The following is an 11,329-nucleotide window of genomic DNA, read 5'->3' as shown; positions in this document are numbered from 1 at the left end:
GAAACAGTTCCTCACTGATAGAGGGGACAGTTTTAATGTATAAAGAGACCAACATGTAACACATTTACGTACACGATGGCTTGATTTTATAAGCGAGCTCCAGTTGTTTTTACCTGACAATTACTGTAGTTCTAAATATCAGTGACCAGCTCACATGTCTTCACGCACCAGGAATAACCAGAGGAAGCACATGCAGTGAGGCCACTTAAGGAGGCGATTTAAGTGGATTATCCCTTTACTGTTGAATTAAGGAGCCCCTGTGGCTTTAGCAAAAATGGCTCAAACAGCAGCTGTGGCTGGAACTAATAGTTTTCACAAGTAAAGGAGCTCTACGGATTTGTGAAGGAACAACTTTAGTTGCAGTTCATTAAGCTCTGCAGAGAGACGAGCAAGCATGAATATTTATTATTTGATAATGTCATTCAAACGTCTCTTTGCTAACCACCAGTGCAGGGTACGCTAAATGTAAAAGTGCTGCATACAACATAAAGTATGCTGACCATACCTTCCTCCTCCTTTCACATTTACAACCACAACATTTTTTTTCTTAGGAGCCAGAAAACATCTTCAAGCAGTTTAAGTTACATTAAAAGGCTTTGATATACTTCAGGAGGTGCACCTGCTCAGGTTGGATGCTTTAAAAAATCAGTTCTCGACCCGACTTTCATGTTTTGGGGTTTGGTGTCTTTAAAACGGATAACTTTTTAAAACGATGTTTTTATTGCTTTTACTGTAACAAATAGAGTCAGCTTGACTAATATTATGTCCACTGTTTATATATTATCTTGAGTTTTTGTTTCAGTTTTAAACTTTTGTTTGGCTCCGTTTTAGGTGCTTCCTGTCCTGCTGCTTAACAGTATAGAAGTAATTCACTGTGGAGTTATTACAACACATTTACCTGCCTTCAGTTAGATTAAAGCTGTTCACGCTCAGACTTTAATAGACTTGACATTTTAGAATTAATTAAATCCTGACACTGTGAGAATGTGAAACCTAAAAGCTTTAAACAACAGGAAAAACAATCCAAACAGTGCAAAAGTCAGCGTGTTGACGTTTTCTTCTTTATCTTGGTATTTGAGTGAAAGAATTTGAAGAGTGGTTTCTGGAGAAATATAAAGGGATACCTGGAGATTATATACGTTACTTTCAAGGAGAAATTGGAGAGGAGTGTCTGTCTGTCAGAACACTTCTTAATATAATTCATTAAATTATTTGTACAAAAACATTTAGGTGATTATGAGAGAGTCATACGGGGACACACAAAGCTTCTGATTCAGTTTGAGAGCAGTGAGCCGGTTACTTCTGAATGAGGGGTTTGTATCAGTCACTTTGACTCTGACTGTTTGTGTCAAATTAATGTAGAAACCAGAACAGTACGAGTTTAAAATTCACAGCAGCTCGTTTTTCTTAAAGGAGCAAAAAATTGGATTTTAATCTGAACCTGAAATAAGGGAAGTGGGATATCTGTGAGCACATTCCCCACTTCAGATCGGCACATCCTCACTTCGGTTAACTAAGACATCCTCTCAGTTCCTGTTCCAGCCCGGTGTTGTCGGTCTTAACAGTGACGACGACTCGTGTGTGGAGCGTGTGGGTGGAGTGCCGTGCACTTTTTTTCTTTTTTTTAAAAATGTTTGTGGGTGTTTAATGTCTTTGCCGATTAGCCATCTGCCTCTCACCAGGCCAAGCTTTGACGTCACCTTAATCTGCTCACCTTTACTGCGTGACCCTGGGCTCATACTGCACATGTTCCCCAGAACTGGATCTTTAACATAAGATAATCTGTGCACAACTAAACCTGCATTACGGTTAGAAAGCTTCAGTATGGATGCACTGAGAGTCGCTTAGAAACTTCTCTGAACCTCTGTCTGCTTTGCTTTAAAGAATAATTTATGAGAGATGCTGGTGAGTTTTTATCCTTACCTTACTTACAGTAACTACAGTTTACACTGCATTAAGCCTCTTAGTGTCACTCATAATGAGTCGATTTAAATAATTGTTACTTAAAATACTATCCTGGTACTTGCTGCCAGGATTTGGTAATCAGGTTAAATCTTTGCTCCTCTGGGTGTAAACGGCGCGTCTGCCTGGTCTGTCTGTCTGTCAGCGAGCTAACTGGTTGTTGCACTTTATTTGCTGTTGTTAAATCACTGATTAATTCAGAGACCTGGTTCACATTTAAACAAACACAGTTCACTTTAATGGTTTCCTCTGCAAATAACACAGTTCGACAAATCATCTTATTAAAATGTGTTTTTCTTTTTTAAAAAATAAATAAAATTTTACAGTTCTGACAACTCCTGGAAAGTTGTTCCAGGAGTTGTCCCCCCTCTCCCACCCATCACCACCACCACTACTACCACCATGTGTGAGCCTGTGTAATGTGCCAATTAAGTGGAGCAGTTAGAGTCACCCTGACATCCTGTTGGCCTCCTAACAGGACACACTAAAAGCACCTGATGCTTATCATGCGTTGGTCCAGTGCGTCAGGCGTTTAGGTTTTCTGTGCACACTGTGTGAAGCAGCGTGCATACTGCAGGAATCCTCTTTAGTTCCTGTGTAACTTGTTTTTTTTTTTCTCTCTCTCTCCTGACAGGTGGGTCCAGCGGGGTCTCAGTTTGGGCTCCTCGCTTGCCTCTTTGTTGAGCTGTTTCAGGGTTGGCAGATGCTGGAGAAGCCCTGGAAAGCCTTTTCTAAACTGTCGTGCATCATGCTCTTCCTCTTCCTGTGCGGCCTTCTGCCGTGGATCGACAACATCGCCCACATCTTCGGTTTCCTCAGCGGCCTGCTGCTCTCGTTTGCCTTCTTGCCCTACGTCACCTTCGGGACATTCGACAAGTACCGGAAACGTATCCTCATCGCCGTCTCGTTATTGGCCTACGTTGGACTGTTCGCTTCCCTCATCGTTTGGTTTTATATTCGCCGAATTAACTTGCACTGGCTGGAGCATCTGACCTGCTTACCGATCACAAACAAGTTTTGTGAAAAATACGACATAGACCACGACATCGAACATGTGGTGAACTAGTCTGGAGGCCACAGATGACATCTAAATGATCAAACTGCCTGTGCTGACGGCCTACTAGCAATGATGTGATCAGTCATTTGGGTGGGCACTTTTAAGTCTCTCTCTCTTTTTTTATTTAATTTTTTTTATTGTTTTCTACTCAAACTCCATGCAACCAGAACTGGATCACTTCCTCCTCAAAAGTCAGGTGACTTTCCTCCTTCCATAAAACATATCCAGTCCTTTTTTAGTCCTCTGTGTCTGGTACGACCTGCAATGTTAATTTGCTAACTGATGAACATAAAAAAGGAAAAGGCACTCAGGACATTAAAACTGCAAAGAGCTGATGGATCCAAAAGATCTACGGAGTGAGAGACTCCTTCAGTGTATATGAAGAGTCGTGTTGAAGTAAAGAAGCCGAGTCAAAGAAGGAGGTTTGAACGACTCTGTCTGACAGTCGTTTCCCTTTAACTCTGTGGACGACGATACCACAGCGGGTCATCGAGCATCTTGTAGCCCATTTCAGATGCTTCCTTTTTTTTTCGGTAACACTGGATTAACACTACAGACGCCGTCTGCTGCTGTATTTTTGTTTTTGTTTTTGTATTTGCCCATTGCGCGTACGCACTTGGTATGTCGATAGTCTCCGGAGCAGTGAAATGTTATGCTAGAGTTAATGATGTGATCCAAGTACTAACAGCAGTTAAGGCACGTTTCAGTCTACAGCACCTAGTTGCCTTAAACAGAGGCATTTTACAGAGATGCCTCGTTGTACCTTTGAATACTGCTTGTAATCAACTTTGTAAATAATGAGACATTTTTTGACCCTCAGCTACCAAAGCAAGTTGTCATGCTGCTTTTATGAGCTCGTGTATGCATGATCTTTTTACAGCCACTTCTCCGTATGCCAATGCCACGAACAAATTTTTACTTGAGCTCTACTTTTTAATCACTATTTGATCGTATTTGTCTGGTAACACAGCGGTGCCTAAACTGTATGTTTTTTTTTGTTTTGTTTTGTTTTTTTAATTTAATCTGTGAAAAAAAATGGACACAAGAAAACTGTATTTGTTTAGCAGTGATCTCACGGGCTGCTTTTCTCAGATCAAATTAAGATTTGTACTACATTTCCAACTCTGTGAAACAGTCAGACTCACGGGATCGCCTCCATGTTTCGCCCAGGTACTGAAACGTTGGTGAAATGCACCGTAAAATGCGTCGCCCTCTCCATTTTCACTCGGTAATGTTCTGAAATGATTTCAAACCTGGACAAACTTCTCTGCACACATACAAGCAGATTTGGAAACGACATGTTTCAGAGGCCCGACAGCCTGAAGTGAAACTGATTCCCCATCACGGGTGTTGTTGTTGTTCGGGGTTCTTGTTTGAGTTGACCCGGACTGTTAGAACCACAATATTGACCGTTGTGTGGAGGATTATGTGAGTTTAGTTACTGAGTGATTATCAGATTACGTGAGTTAGTCTATAGGACTGACTGACGGATAATCCTGCGTTTAAGACAACACAAAAACATCCAGAGTAGGTCTCTTGTTGGATGCTTCAGATGTTTTGAGTTTTTGTGTCACTGTTTTTTGCATTGCTGGAGCCACAGGACTCATACAGACGTGCCCTCGTGCATTTGACGGGTAAAGTGTGAACAAAGACATCCACCTCTCTTCTTTCTTCTTCTTCTTTTTGTTAAGGAAACCTTTACTGTGCCTTTTGACGTGTGCGCATCTGAATGTTTAACATGAAACACAACAAGCCATTTCCACCATCATGTCTGTATGCAGCAGCTGTACGGCCAGCTGCATGTGCATCGGGACCAAATAATGTCACCTTCCCTCCCCTCCTATTTATTGGAACAAAAGGGGAATGCTAAAATTAATTAGAGGAGATGTTCACGGTACTGTTATATGTGAAATTATGTGTATTGAAGCAACCATGTGAAAATACATTACACTGTCAACAATACGTTTGTGAGTAGTTTGATTTCATGTTTTCCCAAACCTGACTGCACTTACTCCCCAGCAATACACCCATCATATGATGAACTGCTGTAGATGTGGAGAAAAGGAAGACTTATAGAGATCACTTGATTTTTTTACTTTTATATATTAGTGCAGGGGGACAGTATTGGCCTGGCAAAGACTCCAATCCGGCCTGCAGGACAGCTTTGGAAAATATGTAGGAGAGTGTACATTTTTGGACCTTTTTTAACTGTAATTTTTATACATTTTACATCTTTTTCTACTGATAGACCTCCCCCACAGCCATTTAAACTACAACTAAGTAATAGATTAACAATTAAATAAGAGAAAGTTCCGGTTGTTTAAGATATCACAGAGTTGTGTAGTTAAGTATCTTTACACAGACAAAGTGGAGTTTCAGTCGTCACTTGGTTGTATATGGCCTTTGTCGTAAAATGTTTGACATTTATTGAAGGCTGAAAGCTTCAGATATGTTTCCTCGGTTGCTGTTTTCTTCGGTCAAGAACAAACTTTAAATGTCAGTTTTTCCAGACACTTCGGTCCTCAGCAAGCCCAGAAAAATAGAAAAATGTAAAAATGAACATCCCCTTTCATGTTCAGCAGTAATTAAAAATGTAAATAACATATGAAGACAGAGAGGTTAGAAAATAAAATTTTTATTAGAACAAAACAGCGTAAAAATGAGTTTGTCTTGATTTAAGACTCCGAGGCAAAAATGGAGGCTGTCTACAAGACTTTTAAAGTGCCACACGTCCGATTTATAAACGGTCAGTCACGGGATCACTGAAGTCTTAATATAAGTTAAATGTTAATATTTAGCCTTGCTGATATCCCTCCTTTGTCATTTTAACTGCTGTTACATATTATTGGAGAATTACTAAAGGAATTAGTTTTATTTAAACGTGTCCTCACTGTTTAAAAAAATAAAAGAAATAAAGAAGGCAGCAGTTCTGTTGGACACAAATGTCCAGCGTTTATCAAAATAAAGATTTGGGATTTTGGTTTTTGTGTAACGAACTCACTAAAATGCAAATCAAAACTTGCTTTCAGGACACTTTTGCAAACCGCTGCTGTCGACATCTCTCTGTTTTTGGCTCTCTGCAGACTCCGGGTCAGAATTCACACGTCACTTCCTGCCAAACAGGCTTCACTCACAGACAGCGATGATCACAAACACTCACTGCACTGCTCATCACGTGCCCCCTGTACCCCGTTTCTCAGGGGTCTTCACCTCCTTTCACAGCTATAGAGAATCCACATCAAGTCTGTGTCTTCAGCAGCCACTGTTGCGCCGCATGAAGGCGTGGCCCCTCACGGGGTAGAACATTTCTGTGAAGTTAAGGGGCCCCACCGTGATGTTGCTGGGGCCTAGCATTTTAAAGCCTGACTTCTGGTAGAAGGGGACCAAGAAGTCCTCACACATGAGCACGGCACGGCGGACGTAGGGCAGGCAGCGGAGGTACTGCAGGTAACGCCACATCAGGATGGAGCCTTTTCCCTGCTGGCGGAAGGTCCGGTGGACGGCCAAAACGTGGATGTGAACGGTGGTCCCGTGAGGCTTGTGTAGCGTAAGGGCGTCCTGGAGAGGAAGAGGAGAGCTGTCAGTAGAAGTAAAACATCCTGCTGGGTACCCACAGAAATATTTAAAGCTTAAAAGACCCCCAAAAACCATCTTTAATAATTAAAGCTAAATGAAGGGCTCAAGTTTAAATGACTCTGGTTTCATTAAAAATAATTTCATATTGGAGTTAAAATGACGTCAGCAGGATTCATCATCATAACTTTTAGTTGAAAGAATGTAAAGTATGAGAATTAAAAGATGGTGAATAAACTCTTGAATGATAATGATGATTGTATTTGGGATTAAAAGCTGCAGTTTGTTATTTCAAAAACTAAAATATTTTGAAAATATATCAGCTACATGTTGACTCGCAGTCCTCTAATATTAAATGTTTATAGCAAACAGTCTTTCATTCTTGGTTGGATTCGCATAACTGCGACATCATGAAGAAATTTAAGATCTGATTTTATTTTTTTTTTTTATTGTTTCTGCTAGGTGGAAACTTAAACCTCGTACAGCTGCAGGCTTAAAAGAAATTGTCAGGCAGCTTCCATGATTATTGTTGTTCTCTCTTCGGTTGGCACTAAACTCGTATGTCGGCAAGATTTATCACCATCCACTGAATTTTATGCACTTGAAGCGCCTCTCTTAATCTGTGTTGAATCTTTGCTCGACTCTCAACCGGAGATAAATCACTGTCCAGGTGTCTTCCGCTCCGTCTTACCGTGGTAAGCCTCTCCTGGTCCCACAGTGAGCCGATGATAAAAGCCACCAGCCGTCCCTCCTCGAACCAGCCAAGAGACAGCTCAGGACACAGAGTAAGGAAGTGACGCACCTCGTCCAGGTGGAGAGGACACTCACCGGAGACAGAGATGAAAGCTGCGTGAGGAGGAGGAGGAGGAAGAAGATAAGGGTCACGGTTGCCACAATCAGACAGTTTTATTAGTTGTGCAGGATGTTAAAGAAGCTGAGCGTGATGTTCCCAAATGTACTGACTGCTAAGCACAAGGAAAGTGTACAGGACAGTTAACTGAAGAGAATCTGCCCGTGAATAAAATCAGTGATGGCTCAGGTTTGTAGAGAGCTTTCTATTCAGTCGGAGAACATAAATAAAATCTGTGTTTTTAGCTGAGAATCTCTCCCCGCAGTTTTCTTAAAAGACGCTTGGCGTGCGTAAATCTGCATAAATACGCGCGTCCTCTGAAGAAATTCAGGCAGGTATTTAAAAGCACCGTTGCTCTGTAACGTAAGTTCAAAGAGTCTGCTTACCTTCTCTTTCAATCTCGAACACACTGATGGCATCTTCCGGGCTGAGGGAGCGGAACTCGCTGGCCGGCAGCGTGTGGCGGCGGCCCTGAGGCACCGGAGAGCGCATGGGGAGAGGCTTCAGGAAAGGCACTGCGCTCACCACAGACATAGTCCTGATTATTCCCAGAAAGTTTCGCAGGAAAGCTAAGAGTGCTGCGCTGACAATTTCCTGTCTGATTTCGTGTCAGTCTCTTTTTAAACAACGAGATGAAACTTGTCTGGGTGTCCGTGATCCGCGCGTAACTGTACAGCGAGAACTGGCGCAGACTGAACAGAGTGGAGCGCTTCCAGTATTTATACCGTTTGTAATCCTGAAGTGAGCTGTATGGATAATCCCTTTACTCCCCGTGAGTAAACTGAACCATAAACATATTTACAAGAGGGATAATCGTCTTGCCTCCATCAGACCAACCGATTTGGATTTGCTGAGTTCCCACACCAAACTCGTGTTCGCCTGCTGTAAAGTCAGGTTTAAGTTTCATAAAGTGACGCGACTGGGTTGGAATAAACACAATAACATAGGTATAGATATTTGGAAAATTATTTTCTGGCTGGTTAATCATCAGTGATGATTAATTGTCACACTGAGGAGATTGCGTGTTTCTTAACTGGGCCAACTTAAGGGCTCGACTTACCTCTCTTCATGTGATTTCTCTGAAGGAGACTTTTGTCTATCCATAGCCGCTTTAAGCAGAGTTCACGATTTTTCCATGGGTTATTTTTCCAGTTCTGTAAGAGGATTAGGCTACAGGATGTGTAGGAGCTTGTTTGTCACCTGGTGGGGTTTTAAGCTCCCTGAAGAATTTATCCTCTCCAAACAAACTTTTACCCTCATGAGATGAAATCATAAAATAATTTACTGCATTTTATCGCTTTTAGAGGGCATTTCCCAACAAATTAATGCAAACTGACACCGAGAGCAGGATATACAATGCTTAACAAATTTATTAAAACACCACCTAAATGTGAGGTTTATGCCACAGTTACACTAAATTAACAATACTGATGATTAGCAAAATGACTTTTATGTTTGTCTAATAGTAAATTCACCAGTGTGCTTATTTAATGCGAAAATATAATTATTGTTGTCATCCTTGAATTTACAAAAAAAGCTTTTTATTAAGATAACAAATGAAAGCTATTTATTTGCAGTGCTGAACAGAAAAATTAGTTTCAGTGGTTGACTTTTGTGCTCATGTTTATAGGTCAGGTGATGTAATAAATATAATGGGGACACCTCCTTTTCTGACACTAAACACTTCTATCCCCACGTTCTTCCTAAAAGACTAATTTTACATGTTCTTGTTTGCAAAACTGCAACTGTGCTGAAGATGTTGAGACAGTTGCAACAGTGCTGTTCAGCAAAGGAAATATAAATAATCTGTTATCTGTGTTTTCTCCTGTGTCTTTAGGTATGAGACAGTTTTAAATATTGTTAATGCCGTGTTTTTCCCCCCCTGTGTTTTTGTAGCTTGTTTTTGGATACAATGTCTTCGTCACAAAGACATGCCTGGGTTGGGTTATTTGGTTGTCTTTCTCTACGTGTGAATCTTGTGATAATCTAGTAACCTGTTCAAAGTATTCCCTGCCTCTCAATCTGTCTGAGATAGGTAACCCTGAATCAGATAAGTAGAAGAGGATGGAATATTCAATTCACATCAAGAATATTTCCTGGTTTTCAGTCTTCACAAATTTATAGACCTGTTCCTTTAAAAACAGATTAAACTGTCACATATTTTGTCTCCTGTACACTAATGTGGTTTACTTTGTAAATGTCTTTGAGAACTTGGAAACTGAGAAGATTATCATAAAAATCCCCACAAAAACCAAATCTAAAACAAAACAGATATATCCTTAAAGCAAACAACTGATGTTTAATTATGGGGCACTGAAAATTAATAAACTCAGGCTACTTCAGATGTATATTTGTGGAAAGATGTTAAATAATAAATAAAGGAAAACTTTTTTTTATTGTTAACTGAGCTGCATGTTTATTTGTATAGCGTTCACTGTGCAACAATATTAAATCATTTAGGTAAGATCCACATAGGATCATAGATCTCATTCTCACACTCACACACACACACACACACAGAGAGATGTCTTTTTTAACTATCGTTACTTAGGAAAATATAATTTAAAAGGAAACATAACTAAATATGATGAAATTTATAATAATAAATATTAGTAATTTACAGCAGAAAACGAAATGTAACCATTAAAATATTGGCGTAAAATAAAAATGTACACAATTAGAGTAAGTTAGAGAGTCTCCCATCAGCAGATTACGAATCATACTTTACGTACAGCCTGCGGTCTTTCTCGGTGGCTCCTGTTTCTGGCTCTCGGCGCCCCTCAGTGGTGACAGCGGGTACTGCGTGATGACGCTGCCACACTGCGCTTCTTACGTAGCCCGCGTAGCTACGTAAACACGTGCGCTTCGCTGCTTCCAGGTTACAGTTTTTTTTTATTCCACCGTCATCCTCGCGCTCCAGCATCGCTCCCTGACAACAGCGGCGATGGCGGAGCCCGTAGCATCGGATGCAGCGGCCAAGACAGACGCAGCAGCAGCGGCATCATCACCCACACCGGGCCCCTCTCCCGTAGCCAGCCCGGGCTCCGAGCCTCCTTCCATGGCTCTCTCCCCCACCGCGGACGGCTCACAGCGGCTGCTCTTCTCCCACGACCTGGTCTCCGGACGATATCGCGGCTCAGTCCGGTTTGGCCTCGTACGGATGATCCACGGCGAGGAGGATTTTAACTCAGATTCGGACCTCGACGATGGCGGAGGGAGAGGCGGAGACGGCGGCGGCGGTGGAGGAGGCGGACGAGTACCGTGCGGTTCGGACACTGAGAGCGCCGTGGACACCCCAAGTCGGCCTCTCGGGAGGGGATTTGTCCGCGTCCAGTGGTACCCCGAAGGTGCGAAGCAGGACATCAGGGAGACAAAGGTACCACACAGCTGCTAACGTGCTTACTGTTTACCCCGGCAGTCGGTGGTTATCTCAGCCTGACGTCAGGACTGCTTTGTTTCACCTGCCTGTTGTGGGTTTTTGGAGAGGGGGGTGATCGGCGGACTTGTTACCCAAGCAGTCATCAGCTTCACCTGATCCATCAGACTAAAACCTGCAGCCTAGCTCGCTAATTGGCTAGCATTCAAGCACACAAGCTAGCTAGCAGTTTAGCTCGTAGCCTCATGTATTTCAGCTGGTCCCGGCAGGTTGAGCAGGGTTGATCCACCTGACTGCAGCCAGCTCGCTGCTAGTACACCAAACACACACACACCACTGACCGGACAGGTAGGGGCTTGCACAGGTCCTGTCAGGTGCACCTCCCTGCTTAGACACCTTACACCTATTGATTAGCTCATCCTTGACTCAGTGTAGATCCTCAGCTGGGTGTGACCTGGCCTGAGACCAAGCTTTGTGTGTGATAGAAGATCTCTTATTATTATATAAACAT

General features: G+C 42.2%; 3 protein-coding genes across 4 annotated transcripts in view; 2 read left to right on the top strand and 1 right to left on the bottom strand.

Moving 5' to 3' along the window:
* Positions 1 to 5,269, top strand: part of LOC102200211 (inactive rhomboid protein 2) — a 35,289-nt gene extending 30,020 nt beyond the window's left edge. The window contains exon 18 of the mRNA XM_005736263.2: positions 2,597 to 5,269. Within this exon, the coding sequence (XP_005736320.1) occupies positions 2,597 to 3,028 (432 nt within the window). The 3' untranslated portion in view covers positions 3,029 to 5,269. The remainder of the gene's footprint in view (positions 1 to 2,596) is intronic.
* A 409-nt stretch (positions 5,270 to 5,678) lies between these two features.
* aanat1 (arylalkylamine N-acetyltransferase 1) lies at positions 5,679 to 8,207 on the bottom strand. Its single transcript, XM_005736262.2, has 3 exons — positions 7,829 to 8,207; positions 7,284 to 7,438; positions 5,679 to 6,577 (listed from the first exon to the last, which is right to left on the bottom strand). Exons 1-3 carry the CDS (start codon positions 7,974 to 7,976, stop codon positions 6,272 to 6,274), a joined length of 609 nt encoding a protein of 202 aa, XP_005736319.1. The 5' UTR covers positions 7,977 to 8,207; the 3' UTR covers positions 5,679 to 6,271.
* Positions 8,208 to 10,102: 1,895 nt separating this feature from the next.
* ube2o (ubiquitin-conjugating enzyme E2O) overlaps positions 10,103 to 11,329 on the top strand; it is a 44,073-nt gene continuing 42,846 nt past the window's right edge. For both annotated transcript variants that reach the window (XM_005736261.2, XM_013911646.1), the window contains exon 1: positions 10,103 to 10,818. In XM_005736261.2, coding sequence (XP_005736318.1) covers positions 10,387 to 10,818 — 432 coding nt within the window. In that variant the 5' untranslated portion in view covers positions 10,103 to 10,386. The remainder of the gene's footprint in view (positions 10,819 to 11,329) is intronic.

This window comes from Pundamilia nyererei, unplaced genomic scaffold (assembly GCF_000239375.1).
Source record: "Pundamilia nyererei isolate P.nyererei 1_Seehausen unplaced genomic scaffold, PunNye1.0 scaffold00068, whole genome shotgun sequence".
Lineage (NCBI taxonomy): Eukaryota > Metazoa > Chordata > Actinopteri > Cichliformes > Cichlidae > Pundamilia > Pundamilia nyererei.
Note: the sequence above shows the minus strand (reverse complement) of the source record. Positions and strands in the feature narration are given on the sequence as shown.

Coding starts and splice junctions, on each gene's coding strand:
- aanat1 (XM_005736262.2), bottom strand. CDS start 7,976: ATGTCTGTGGTGAGCGCAGTGCCTTTCCTGAAGCCTCTCCCCATGCGC. Junction 7,439..7,828: donor GTTCGAGATTGAAAGAGAAG/GTAAGCAGACTC, acceptor CTCCTCACGCAG/CTTTCATCTCTGTCTCCGGT. Junction 6,578..7,283: donor ACCAGGAGAGGCTTACCACG/GTAAGACGGAGC, acceptor CTTCCTCTCCAG/GACGCCCTTACGCTACACAA.